The sequence below is a fragment of the Parasteatoda tepidariorum genome, chromosome 4 (genome assembly GCF_982258835.1).
Source record: "Parasteatoda tepidariorum strain Cologne lab strain chromosome 4, Ptep-v5.0, whole genome shotgun sequence".
Lineage (NCBI taxonomy): Eukaryota > Metazoa > Arthropoda > Arachnida > Araneae > Theridiidae > Parasteatoda > Parasteatoda tepidariorum.
In genome coordinates, this window is record NC_141758.1 from 5,584,158 (window position 1) to 5,599,913 (window position 15,756).

At 27.8% G+C, this 15,756-nt stretch overlaps 1 protein-coding gene across 1 annotated transcript in view; it reads left to right on the forward strand.

The window, feature by feature from the left end:
* Positions 1–2,534: 2,534 nt before the first annotated feature.
* Positions 2,535–15,756, forward strand: part of LOC107444750 (band 7 protein AGAP004871) — an 81,127-nt gene continuing 67,905 nt past the window's right edge. The window contains exon 1 of the mRNA XM_087160557.1: positions 2,535–2,901. Coding sequence (XP_087016683.1) covers positions 2,829–2,901 — 73 coding nt within the window. The 5' untranslated portion in view covers positions 2,535–2,828. The remainder of the gene's footprint in view (positions 2,902–15,756) is intronic.

Consider the following 15,756-nt stretch of genomic DNA (forward strand, 5'->3'; position numbering starts at 1 on the left):
TTTCCCCGCAAAATGTCTCAAAATGGACAAACTATTCACTCAAAAGAGAGAAATATCATCAAATTTGTGAAATATTTAATGTTAAAAAAAATGCACAGAAAGATTGCGAAATAAATATTTTTGTCATACGATCGCCAAATAGCAACCTTGTTCAGGATTGTCTGCATCCTTCTCCCAAAAATAGCGAAATAGTATCATCGGATATCACGTGATGAAGGCGGAGACAAGTGTCAACTCCTGGTGAACGAACTATAATCATATCTAGTAAATAATTTGTCGAATTTACGCTTCTCACATAGTCTTATGATTGTTCATTTTTTTTTGTACTTATTCTACTCGCTGTACTTAGTGCTCAGTTTTTCTTTCCATTCATACTTATTATTCTAATCGAATTTTACTTATCATATTATGTTTATTACTGATGATTACTTCAATTTGGACACCTTTTCAATTTGGGGGAGGTTTTCTTGACCTTCAATATCATTTCCGACCTTGCTAAGTCCTCTCCCTCCTATTTTATTTGATCCCGTTTCATATCTTCCGACTCGTAATTCCAACGAATCCGTTAATCGACTCGGTAGACGCCGAGATTGTTTATACTTCGTAAACACCTTAAAATGGCAGTCAACTTTGTCAAAATTTAGAAACTGTTTATGTTCGGTTAATATTTCCCCTTGAAAAATTCATTCTCCAAAAGAGTGAAAGTTGACATCCTCTTCAGCCTTTGCATTCCGATATCCTCTCTCAGTCTCCCTCTAACCTTTCAAAACTTTTAATACCTTAATAATTAGTAACCACATTATTTTAAGAAATTTAAAAATTATATATAAAAATACTGTATTGTATATTTTAAATGATTTAGAGTTTATATTAATTGGATACTTCACGAAAAAGACCACCTATACCCACACATGTGATTTATGACGTCAGCACTAGCTGATCGTTTATGAGCAAAATGGCGTGTTAAAGTTGAACTAAGTTTCTCCAAATAAATTAGAATATTAATTAACGTTAATTAAATACAGTGCCGTATCACACTTCGAATTTATTGAAGTATAATTCGTCCCTTTCGTCCAACTCTTTTACTTAACTTAGATTTATTATTTGTTTATGTATTTTATTCCAGTAGTGATATATTTTTATTTTGTGTATCTGGCAACCTCGATGTATAAATGATTTGTTTTTGTTGCACATGACTTCTTTGTGTTAAGTCTCTGTGTAAATATATAGTGAAACAATTGAAACCTTTGAGAAAGAATCTTTGTGAAAGATAGTAGAATGTGTCACTTGAGAGAATTGATACTTAACAGGTTTCGCTTACTCGAAATAGAATGGAAAGAACAGTTGATAACGTAAACAAATGCCACGTTTCAACAACCAATCAGTCTCGAGAAACCCAAATTACGCCACTTGCAGGAATCCCATTCAAACAATATTCTAAAGTACTCAGAGTGCAAGGGTAAATGTAAGGAATTGTGAAAATATCTTTGATGGAACAAAATAATAATTTTTATTATTTTAAAATAAAAAACATTCTCCTTAGTCTCAGAAGTTATTTGTAGCTTTAATCATATTCGAGTGATCGCGATTTGATTGTATTAATAATAAGTTTAAAACAAATAAAAATAATATAATATTTTAAATATGTGCAATAAACCATAAAAGTTTTTTTATGTGGATTTTAATACGTTATTTTAATTTATACTTTTATGTGAAATGCTAATTTTAAGAAAAATAAAACTTTTGAAAAATAAAAAGAACTCTTTATTACAATAAGACTCGACAAATACAGGCAATTTTTGTTATACTCTTCGAAAATTATATTATTATAAATTTCTATACGCTTGAATTTGTAGAAGTTAAATAGATATTTAAAAAAAAATAAATTTAAATTTAGAATTTTATGCCTGTCGACTTTTTGTTTATCAGTGGATGATTCTCCTAAATGGTTGTAAAAAATCAAGACTAGGTAGAAATATTCTATTTTAATTTTATTTTGCACCAAAATTCAAACTCAAATCTTGGGAAAGTATACAAATAAATTTGGAATTTATAAAGTATATAGTTTCTCTGTCAATTTTATGATATGTAGAGGGGGTCAAATTATTTTAAATGCAATTTAGAATAAAGAATTAAGAATAAAAAGCATAAATTAAGCATTTTTAATTAAGATTACGGAAAAATTGGTAGCTTTGGGTTTGTAAACGACTGTAACGAACAAAGTCTTTTTTTTTTCTTTTTTTTTTCCAATGGCAGGCACTGAATTTGAATACGAACAAAGTCTAAAACTTTTCAAAAGAAAAAAAAAAATTCTTGGAATCAGAAAATAAAAAAACATATTCACGATACATAGTGTTAACTAACAAAATTGGCGCAATCCTTGATGGAAAAACCGAAAATATTTTTGAAAACGGGGAGAAAAGCCAGACTCTACCTTTTAAATAAAATAAAAAAAAGATCGCTGTGTCAACTGCACTTGCATATATCAAATATTATTCCGGTAAAGATAGAAGCTCAGAAAAAGAGAGGAAGACAGATAACCTTCGGTGTATCAAGTGGGCGGAGTTATCTCTTCGAAGTGACGTCACCAGATAAAACGAAGTCACATGGCTAAAGAAATATTTGCCGCTTGTGTAATCTCATTACGCTAGGAAGACCACTTGTCACGAGTGCTCATACCTCGGGTCTCCCTTTTTTTGAATACATATAAACGCCCATATTCCATGTAGAAGTTCTTTTACTGAACTGATATCGTTTGCTTTTATTAATTGGGATTTACTTTCACTACGGAATTACATAGCCGAGATTTAACTGGTGAAGACAAGGCGATGGACGCAGCACGTTTTATTGAGGAAGATCATAATAACCATCCAACATCGGCCACAGGATATACACCTTTTAGTAAGCAAAAATTCTCATGTTCGCTGCTCTTTTTTTTTTTTTTTTTTTTTTTTTTTTAAATCTTATTTTGCCGGACAAATTTTTTAGCCCATCAAAGTAAGATTAATATGTTAAGTGCCTTTATGAGAACAGTAGTTATTTATTTTATTTTAAACTAAGTAGAATATAAATAACTAAGAATATAATGAGTAGAATAGTTAGAATAACTAAGTAGATATATTCTTCTGTTAACTACCACTTGAGGATTTTTTGTCCGACGCACATCAGGACCGGGATGATTATCATAACTACGGCAAGGCCAAGTGCCGCCAATTTTTTGGCGACCTATTTAAATAGGTCGCCAAGGGGTAGGAGGAAAAAGAGAAACCCGATCATGACATCACGAAGGAAAGGGGGAAGATGGGGGAAAGAAAAGGCGCTCTCTAAGAGGAGAGGACCAAAAAAGAACGGTGTTACCGTCGTGATATCAGGAACGGGGAGGAAATTGAAATAACAGGTACAGAAGATAGAAAAAAAATCGCATGCAAAATGTTAACATAGTTCAAGAGTGAAAAATCTGGGTTTTAAAGAAACAAGGATAACGAAATAGAAAATCAAAGATAAATATAAATAAACACTTACTTATGGAAACTCTATTCAAGTAGGCTAATCCATTTTAAAATTGTTAAGCTTTAACTGCTAATTCTAAATGGAAAGTTTGGCAAACGTAATAATTTTTATATTTATTGCATATTAAATACTATGCTTTTCAGGTAACGTTCTTAATAAAACAAAACTAATTTTTTTTTAAATAGTTAATTGAATTGAACTTTCCCTCAGAAATTTCTAATTAAATTTCAATTTATGGTTATCGATTTCTAAAACATAAGTTTTAAGCAAAATCATACTAACTTTAAATTTATATTTCCTTTTTTAAAAAATTATATTAAATTATAATTATTAAAACTGAATACATAATACTCTTTCTTCCAATATTTAAACATTATAATACTCTATACAATTTTGATCTTATTTAAACAAATTAAGCAAAGTAAATGGTGTTTTTTTTTTTAAACATAAATTTTAAGCAAAATCATACTAACTTCATATTTACTTTTAAAATTTACATTTACTTTTTTAAAGAAACAATAATTAGTAAAAAATAAAGATGCATTACGTCTAAATTATTCACTATAAAATTTTTAAAATACAGGGAAAGAAACTTACTTCATTTACGAATAAACATCGAGTCGAAAGAGAAGGGGGGGGGGAAATAAACAGTAATTTTTTAATAGCAAATCTTAAATTAATAAAAAAAGAAGTTTGAAATTAAAAAATAAAATTATATTTATTGCGAATTAGACAATTATTAATTCAAATAAAAACTCTTACAAAAAAACAGTTTGTGTAACTTTCCACACAGCCATACTGAAAGAAAGAAGTGCGCGCTTTTCTATCGAACCAATCAAAACGTTAGTTTGGCGTGTTCGGCGGGAAACTTGACAAAGTATCGGGTGATCTTTTTCTTAGAAGGCATTCCTCCCACAGCCTTAGAGGAGCCTAAGCCCATAGCTGCACTGGGGGAAAAATTCATCAATGTCAAAGTTCATCTTCTAGAAAAGACCGCTCTCTTCCTATTCAACTGAGCAATCTGAAATTATCACACCCCCTTCAATGGGACTTAGAGGAAATTTATTACCATTGCAATACTGAAGTTATGCTTTCATGACTAAAAAAATATTCCTTATAAACTAAATTTTTTATAACTTAAATTATTTCGTAATAGTAACTTCCATCAATAATTAGGGTGAATAAAATTCAAAATAAATTACATTTTTTAAAAATAAGAACATTCCATCAAGTAAAAATGTATGTATCACGACAGCGATTCCCAAATTTTTTTCGATTATGAAACCCTAAATGATCCAACTTTTTTCGACGGTTCTTCGATTTTGTAAATGTAATAATTTTACGCATGTAACAATTTAAAACGCCTTATGTAAACATTTAATGCATTTATATCCACGAACTAATTTTCAGATGCACTAAATAGCTTAAAAATTATTCAACTCCAAATAATTAACATTTCAACATATTTTTCGCTCAAATAATTTCTCGGTATTAACTTCTGTTTCGAATTCTATAAATAACACTTATAGTCTTCAATTAATTATTAAAAAGAAGTTTTATTTAGTGTCAATAGAAAAGGGTTAATGGGTTCAATCATAGTGCCAGGAAGGAACTGCCATGTAATAAATCAATTATATATGCATTTGCCTAACAATAAAATTGACCCAACCTAATATTTATTTCTGAGTTCAAAAATTGATCTCAGAAATAAATATTGGGCAGGGTCAATAAGGTTCATATAATAAACTAGTTTTAAAGTCCTGCTTTCACGAATTCGCCTCTCCCCTTCTATGACTTCTCATTTATTAATTCCATATAGCTGATTACGACCTTAAAGGTTTTTATCAAAAAGGATGGAAATAGTGCATTTAATCGTCGTTGACGATTGATATAGTTGCTTACCAATCTGCAGTGGACGTTAACCCATTTTTATTACATATTAACTGAAACTGAAAAATAAAATTAAAAAAATTTCTTTTTTATTATTCACTTTCGAATAAGGTTTCTTAGTTAAAGAAATTTTAAATTGTTACTTTTATACATGTAATATAAAAGAAATAAATGATAAAAAGTCATTGAGAGTGGTGAAATACGATTCCTCTAAATTTTTCTCATCAATCTCACAATTTCAATTGAAAAATTCTGATGTCGGTGAAAATCTTCTTGTTTTTCGCATTTGATAAGTTATTTATTTTCTGGTTGTCTTCTTTCTTTGAAGATTGAAGTCTTTCGAATTTTCTATTTTGAAGAATTCGAATAATAAAATTAATAATACAGAAAGTTACATTAAGATTGAGAAGAAGGACGCATCCATAAAATAATATTAAAAAAAAAATTTATTTTTGACATAATAAACTTATTTCGAGAAATTTTATTATTCGTGCTTACATAAAACTGAAGCATAACGGAATAAAATTATCTATTGGTAACGATGCGATATGTTCAATTTCTCTCCGGTTTAGTTCCCTTACCGTCAGGCTAACAATGGACGGTTTTTCTCTTCTCCCACGAATAAGCGTTAGGTTTAACTACAAAATTCTTCACGAAATCGAATTTGATCGACTTGATAAGGTTGCTGGGCTTAACTTAGGAATCCTCTTCCTCTTATCTTCTAGGTGTAGTTGAAAATGACAAGGTTTAACATTAACAGCTGCAAATGCCTTAGGTAGCTCCCATCGTCCATAAGTTACGTCAGTAGTTTATAGATATATACACCTAGATTTTTTTTTTTCTGTTTAGTTTTGAATAACTGGACCCAGCCAAATTTTAGGACCCGCTACGTATTATTATTAGCATTTAATTATCATAATATTAGCCTAATTATTAGCATTTATTTATGATGTGCTTAAACTTCAGATGTAGCCAATAATTCCAAAACTCTTTGTTTTTCCAAAATGAAAAATACTGAAGCTGAATAGATTTTCCCGAATCGACAAATCGTTTGGTTATTTGCGGAACAGATCAAAATACCGTATTTTTTATTGTTATCAAATCAGTAAATAATTCTTTTCTTAGCAAGTCGACTCCAGAAGTTGATTTTCTCAGATAAAAATATTTAAATAGTTTTCATTACATCCTGCTTCACTTGTAATCTTTATTATTTTTATTTTGTCACACTTTATTAACGTCATTTTTTGATCAACGTATCTACACGCACTGAAAGATAGCCTATTTCGAAACTTCTGTTCTTACGATATTAAACTATACATTTATGATTTAAATTAATCTTAGCAAGTGTTATTTTTATAACCATAAGTTTAATGACTACAATGAAGATTTATAACATAATTTACCCAATTGTAAAAATATAAAATTCTGTATATTGTATATACCGGTATATAAGTCGACCCGCTATATTTTTGATTGCGCGCTTGTAATTTTTGGTATGTCAGGTGTATAAGTTGACTGCTGAAAGAACCAAATATGAAAATTTATAAAACGAAAAAACATGAAAAAAATTTATTAAGTCTATAAAGACTATTAAGTCTAGAAAAAAAAAACTATTAAGTCTAGTATCTGCAAAATTTTCTTTAGTTAAAAATATTCCACATTGTACTCACTCGCATTTATGTTACATAAAATGCTTTGTAATTATTGTAAAATCTAATAAAAAATGTGAAATTTCGAATTCTTTTGATGAGGGTCGAGAAAATTCTGTGTGGAACTCAGTAGTTTAAATTTGAAGCTTTATGGTATTTTTTTAAAAGTTTTTCATTGTGTTATATTTTTTGAAATAACTTCTCTTATTTAAATTTTTCTATCTGAAAGTAATTTAAAGTACGGTTTTTGAAGAAGAAAAAAAACTTTGTAAGTAAAATTTATTGCAAGAATATTAAGAATAGTGTTGTAAAGGGCAAATTGATACAGAGTTATTCATATCTATCTCATTGAGTGAAATGCATCGATATTTCATGATCAACGAATGTCCGACTTTATTACTGATGCATAAGTGCCTGATTTACGTCAAATTTTGAAGGTATGAAAAGCCTTATTTCTTTTATTATTTCTAACTTTTTGTTTTACTATATTTTATTCTTATTTCTTTTATCATTATTTCTTCTATTATTTATATTTTTTCAACCTTATTTTTATTATTATTATTTCCACCATACAACTAAGAATTTTCTATTAAATGATTATTATTAAATTTTATATTAAATGAAACTCCTACAATGTCAGATATTAGATTATTCAAGATTTCAAGGTACTTCTGCCATGGGGATTTATGCACCTTGAACTCATCCTCGACAAAAGAAAAAAAAATTGTGCCAGAAACATACAAAATAAAACGCCTTTAAAATAATAAAAATAAATAAAAAATAAAAAAAAAAACTGGAAAAAATAAATGAGTGATAGCTAAAATTTATCAAGACTACTGAAAAATGCTTAAATTTATCTTTCATTCGTAAATTCGATTCTTGAGTTATTTTTTCCACCAATATATATTTCCTTTAAATTAAATATTTTTTAATTGCTTAAAATATCTAGTTTTATCTCACATTTGCGACCACTTTGAAAAATTTTCCAGATCGTGGGAACCCTGCAGCAAGTAAAATAAAATTTTATGCGTTTTTTCAACTTTTTAATTTTTTAACTTTAAGCAACTTTAAAATAGTTATTGACTAACATAAAGGAAATGAGAGATAAATGTGCGAAAGATTTTAATAATAAAAAAAATTGGGAAAAAATGCTATTACAGTTGATAGTCTTAATAGAGTATACTACAAATAAATTTCTTAGTATAAAAAAGTCGATTTTTTTATCAATTATATTTTTTAGATATTTTAACTCTTCGTTCTTCTCAATATAAAGTTTATTCTATTAATAATTTATGCTTTTTCCAAAAATAAAATTAAAAAACCCATGTAGGAATTTTTAATACATTTTTTTTTTTAACAATTAATCGTTTTATATATTTAGTTTATCTTTAAAACAGTTTTTCATATTTTTCGAACCATAGTTGTAGAGTTGGTAGTTGAAATTTTCGACTCCAAATTTTTCAGAAAGCCAATCACCGACCTATAATATATTGAAACTTTCATTTAATCTTAGATTCAAGACATGCATTTGTAAAAAATATTAATGCACAATCACGCATAACAAATAAATGTCTTAACCCAAGCTGATTCTTTAATAAATATTGAAGGAAACTAACCATGATACATTAAATTTAATTTTTACCTTTAGAACTTAGCTTAATAAATTTGACTTAGGAATTTTATGAGCTGAAGGATACCTTATTTGCTAAATATTTAATAAAGTAATTTATAAATATGTATTATTTGCTATAAAAATTGGTGCAATGTTAACATGGATTGACATAAAATCATAATTATAAATACATTTTTAATTATAAAAGTGTATTAGGATGTAATTATTTAAAAAGTAAGTAATTTTACAAGAAAAAATATGTTTAATTATGCGTCAATGATATGAACCTATCAATCTAAAAGATATTCGTTAACTTTATTATTTGTAATGTATTTATGCTTTTAGAAATAATTACAGCTCCATAGACAATATTAATTTTAAAATAATCCAAATCAGGAATTAAAGTTTGTAAAAATACGAAATAGTTTTGAAAGATCGCCTTGAAGGTGAAAATAGAATGAATTACAAAGAATAATTAAAGTAACAGAAACATTTCGTTCCTCTTTACAATTTTCTTTCTATTTCAGTTCCCCCCCCCCTTTTTTTTTATCTCAATGGTGATTTATATTTTCGCAATTATTATTATTTATTTTCATTTAATCATAACGTTTTGCCGTTTCCAGAAAATCAAAAGCAAGATTGTCCCTCAGTCTCAATAGCTTTATGTGTACTTTTTTAATATTTTAGTAAAAAAAAAAAAATAGGCTCAAAAACGTTTAAAGATTATAAATTAATTTTGTAATAAGTAATAATTTAAACGATTGTAGTAAGATTAATAAAAGTAATATTTCTATCCTCATGATTATAAACATTTGTCTAAATCATTTTCATAATCGGAGTTGGGCTAATTTTTTTACAATTCCGATTTATAGACATGATTATTTTGAATGCAGAATTTATTGAAAAGTTAGGAAAATGTTATTTAGTTTATTATTTTTAGTTGAGTCAGATTACAAATTCTCTCTACGACCCAGCTCTTATTTGATTTTGGTATTTATAAACTTTAAGAAAAGCTTTTTATTTTTTTAATTTTTGCAACTAATTTTGCTCGATTTGAAGATTTAATTGATTATACCAATTAAATATTTTTCCTTGAACAAATTTCAATAAACTACACTGCGGTCTGTAAGATATTAATAAATGTAACTAAATAAATATACAAAAAAAAAGATTATTTTGAAGATTTTAAATTTTAAATTTTTTTTCTTCCAATTGGGTATAATATGAAAAAAACACAACTACTTCGATTTAGTAGGAACAACATATGACGCAATGCTAAACGAATGGAATTTAGTTGTTGTTTATTTAGTTATTGTTATTAGTAGTTGCTGTTATTTGTTTTAGTTGTTGTTGTTTATTTAGTTGTATTTAGTTTCAATAACTTTTCTTTATAATGCAATAAAATCTGGCGAGCAGCTATTTAAACGATCGAACACTTCGTTTGTTTATTTGTGGCTTGAAGTTAGGCTCGCAGAAAATGCCGTTCATGGGTTAAATTTAGTAGGAACAACACAACCTGTGACGTAGGCTATATTATACCCAATTGTTATGTTTCCAAAGAATCACCCATAACTGTCTAATATTAACATTTCAAGTTACTTATGCTTACATATAAATCAAATGCCTTTAGTCTGAATCTATTGTCTGCAACTGGATCGCAATATTATTAGGCTTGCTTAATTTTTAGTGGGATGATAAGTGGTTATGAAGAAAGTTTGAAATAAAAAGTGTATGATAGAATTTTTAAATAAAAATGAAAGCTTAATGCAAGCATTACTTTTTATAAGCATTTATGGAGAAAAAAAATTTGCTAAATCTATGTAAATTATAGGAAATTTTGCCATTTTTAATGGACATTTTAAAGGAATTATTAAATATATTGTAAGAAATGGTGTATTATATTTATATAGTATTTGACTATTTCGAAACCAAATCTTATCAATGAAGACACAGGAAGGCCTCCCATTCATTAATCATATGGTACTTGGGAACCTAATCCCCGCACCATGACGAAAATGCTACAGCGGATGTTAGCAATAAAGCCCTGACCTTGGAATTTATGGTTGTTGGTTGATAATAGATAACTAAAAGTTCAATGTAGATTGTTAAAAATTTAATTTATAATTATTATATAAGATTACAAATGAGATGAGCTAAATTTTAATCATTAAGATATATAACCTGAGTTTCATGTCAAAATTACTGATTTAAATAAATTGCAAGTTGAATTTTATTTAATAATAAAAAATACTATTTTCGACTATTCGAATTATCTGTAAACATAGCATAATTTCTCTTATTGTTTATTATACTTTGCTTAGTTAAAGCCTATCTTTATAAACTATTTAAATTAAACCCCCCTCCCTCTCCATTTTTAAATTGAAAATAATACAGAGATGAATGTGCTCCGGAAAAAATCCGGGTTTCCAGATGTTTCGCTATCCGCGACCAGGAAATCCACAGTCCAGAAGTTTACAGAAATCATCTATCACATTTATGTATAAAAATTCTTGTATATTTTATTTAAAAATATTAGAACTAGAATTTATTCTTGGCATCTCTTTCATTTGTAAATATTTTTTCTGGTAAAATAATAAATGTGATTAGAGATAAAAGTAAACTAAATACATAATTATTAATTTAAATTATGCTGCATATAATTTATGTAGACTTTCACGTTGTGAAAATATCAATGATTTAAATTTATAAAGATATTAATTTTTTGAAATGCGTCATTAATGATTTTACTCAGGAAATTTTCAGGATTTTTTAATTGGGCTCACAATCACCCCTGATAATAAGAATATGGGTGGAAAATAAGACACTACTCGTAAGCGGAATGAAACAAATTTTTTTATTTGTCATGCTGCTCGAGAATATTTCAAATAAGAAGTTAAAAAATTCTGTAGAAAATTAGCTATTAGTTGTGGTGCAGCTACATTTTCTTACAACTCTGAAATCAAGAAGTTGATCCTCTTTTGTATTCTTAGCAATTGCAATCGAAAATCTTCTGTTATAAATAATGTTGCTTGCTAGTTGAAGGCATCACATATGATTGTGATTTTTGGAACTTACAATAACACTGCATGGCTAGATTAAAACAAGATAAAAACAAGCTTAATTTCCCGATACATAGATATTAAATAATTTTTTTATACATATTAAATTGGATTTTTACTTACTATATTGTAGATTTAATAAGATAGCTAATCCATATATTTTCAATGTTTATTAACACATCATTGCTCATTTTAATTGAAAGTTTATAACAGCAAAGATATATTTCATTAATAAAAACTAGTAGGACAAATTATTACTCGTACTAAGACGCAGTTTCCCTGTTTTGAGAGGCACATTTAAGATATGCAATTTAATCACTGCGGGTGCAAATAATAATTTAATACACGATTTAAAAAGCAAAATCATACTCTTTTTTTTAAATAAATATTCCTTCAGATTTTTGACTTAATAGCTTGAGACGAATAACAAAACATTTCTAACAGTGTTATTGATAAAGATGTTGAGCCATAAATACTAAATAAAAAGACTCATTCTTGTATTGATATCTTCGTTAATGAATATATTCGGACTTCTCTTTTTGAATTAAAATTTGCCTGGTTTTGGGGAAAGTACTGCACAATTTTCTCAGATTTTTTTGTCCACTCTTTTTGGAAAGCTTATAACGTGTAAAATAATAAATTATATTGATTTTTGAAATGGGTTGTTTTAAAAATACAAGCTACAGTGGATACGCAATGCATACGAATCGTCAGACATAATTTCCATCCTAGAGCCTTTGATACATCAGATACAGTTCAAACAATTTTCAGTTTGCATCTATGTAATAAAATAATAAATTCGAACTTATTGAACTTCATAGCTTCGAATTTGGAAAAATCCTTTTAACACATTATTTTACCCAATATCAGATTTCTAAAAATGCAAAAAAGGAAAAGTTACGTTAAAAATACATCAGGGAATAAAAATCTTAAATACATATTTAATATCATAATAAACAAATATCTCTCTAAGAAATGGGTAAATAAAAAATGTTTTATAAAAATAAATAAACTTGCCTTCCTCTCTCCTTCGTCATTGTCTAAAAATGAGAAAAAACTGCTCCTCCCCCCATCTATTATAAAATAGCAGCTGACTATGAAGATTTTATTTATTTATTTATTTTAACGAAAAAAACATCTTAAAATTTCCTTTAAAGAAATGTAAGGTCAAGAGGAATTTAAAAAAAGTTACACAATTGTGTAACTTTTGTGTAAATGTTTCTAAATTGTGTAAATGTTTCTTATGAAACTCGTCTCTTAAAGAAAAGATTAATATGTCATTAAATATTATTGTTTGAAGTTTTTGATTATTGGAATATGTCTAACAAAAGTGGATACTAATTTATTTTATTTTGTTAAAAAATCTTTAATGTTACGAGATGTTTCAAATATGACTTTTAACATTAGTGAAAAGAAAGCTCATTCGTTTTTACGGGACGTGGTGTAACGCATGATACTCGTCGCCTCTAGCACATGATCTTATTAAAATGAAAAAAATAATTAGAGATAGTAATAATTTCTGTTATATATGTCAGGAACAATGATAATTACCATATTAGCGACTTGGTTACATTTAAAACGAAACATAGGACTCAATTCCTTCTTTTTTATTTTTATTTATTTTAAATATTACGGCAGTTTCAGAATTGCATCAGATTTGAAAAATATTCATTAAAAGATTCGGGAATTTTTTTTCAAATTTTCATAAGATCATGTGTTAGAATTTTCATAAGATCATGGGTTTTGTGCTTTTATAAGATCATGTAATACAAATATTAAAACACAAAATTCTCTTTGCAATATTTAGTAATAATTTTAATTAAATCTTTCAATTTTAGTTTTAATCTGAAACTCTAAGCAGGAATTTAATTTTAAAATTTTATGACTGTGAAGAGCATTGACCTGATGACGTATTCTGATGCATTGATTGTATTGACTTGTTTGGAGTTCTCTCAGAAATGTTTTTTATTTTCAATTTCTTAGTAAAAAAAAAAAAAATAAATAATTAAATAGATAAATGAAATATTATTTTTACTGATTTGATTTAAATTTTAACAAAATCTTTTTATCGCGCTTAAAGTTATAGTTTTTTTTAAATTAAACTCCAAATTTATAATTGAAATACGTGCAATGGAAACTAGTATTATACTTGCGAACAACTTTTTTCTGAGTTTAAGTGTTAATTATGATGAAAGTTGACATTGTTGACAATGTAATTTTCTTTATAAATCAACTACAGATATTTTTTAAGATGCAAGCAATCATGCTTATAATTATGAAATAAGAACTTGGTTTTTGTACTTTATCACTTTTGAAATTGCATTTGAATAAAATAATGTTAAAGTAAAGTGCTGCGTATGATAATGAAATATATATAAATATTTTTTTATAACTTTTGAAACTGCCAACAACTGAATAAAATAATAAGGTTAAAGTAAAGCACTTTAAATGTATTAATTGCTTTCTCAGGTCTATTCCTTGAGATCTATCTTAATTTATTATTTGTGTAAAAGTATCGATTCCTTTGTGAATAATGTCTTATATACAGTGGAGCATCGTTTATACGACGCCGAAGGGACCACCGAAAAACGTCGTATAAACGATAACGTCGTATAATCGATTTTTACTTCTAAAACTGAAACTAACTCTGTTTTCAGTTAATTTTAATGTTTAACGTGTTGATTTACATACATTTCTAAATTAGACAAAGCAAAACAAACAAATAACCAAAGAAGAAAAATTGCAGTGAGCAATTTGAATGCATGTTACCTTTAATTATATTTTCTTGCTATTGATCTCTACAATGCTTTGAATAGTGAGTTGAACTTACTGCTTTCTATGACGCAATTTAAATTTCTAATCACGGCCAAATCTAATGGCTGAAGCGCACTTGTGCAATTTGCAGGAAAAAAGAGAGCTTTTACATTTTCCAAAATAATTAGTATCGATGGGTACGCTGGACATAGGTCGATAAATAGCAAAATTTTACGCTTTTGCCTCTTCATAATATTGTCTAGTTTTTTCAGTCATCTAGTAAAAATTACGGTCGTCATCCAAGAATTCTTGTTGTCACCCTTTTCTGTATCATTCATGTTGGCGCAAATTCCACCCCTTTTTAAAATACACAAGAAAAAATAAAAAATTAAATAAACGTGAACAAAATCTAAAAGCCGACGTATAACCGATTCTGTGCGTCGTATAAACGATATATTTTTACATTAAAATGAATAGGAATGATTTGGGACCACACTAAAACGTCGTATAAATGTAAACGTCGTATAAGTGATCGTCGCATAAACGATGCTCCACTGTATATATTTCCAATCGAAAATTATCATCTATTGAAAATTATCATATAATTGAAAATTAATTCTGATTAAAAGTTTAATTTGACGAAAAACGATTTAATAAAATATCATACATCTGAAAAAGCAAACAAGTGATTCAAATTTTTTTTTGAATGTATAAAGTGCTTCCTTAACTCATTTCTCAAATCTATTATACACTGGTTATCATAAATTAAGGAAAATTCACAAAAATCGCGATAACTCAAGAAATTACACATGGAATTTTATGAAACTTACCCACAATATACAACACATAGTAAGGTATTAAACAACATAAAAAGAAATTATCAGACATTAATAGTAGTATAGAAATTAGCACATGTATAAAATAAACAAATTGGAAGTATCGGTTTGCAATAGAAAAAGTACCTTTAATATGGAATATGATTGCCTCTAGAAGCAATACAGCACAAACAGCGATGTGTGATGCTTTCAATTATGCGGTCTATCAGTTCAATAGGAAGTGAGAGCCATTGCTCTTGTAAAGCAGTTGCAAGCGTGGCAAGGGTCTGAGGGGGCGGATTGATGGCAGATACACGCCTCCCTAGAGCATCCCAAACGTGCTCGATAGGATTCAAGTCCGGGGATCGAGCTGGCCACTCCATGCGAGTAATTGTTTCCTGTTGAAGATAATCATCAACAATGCGAGCTCTGTGTGGTCTTGCATTATCGTCCTGTAACAGGAAGCA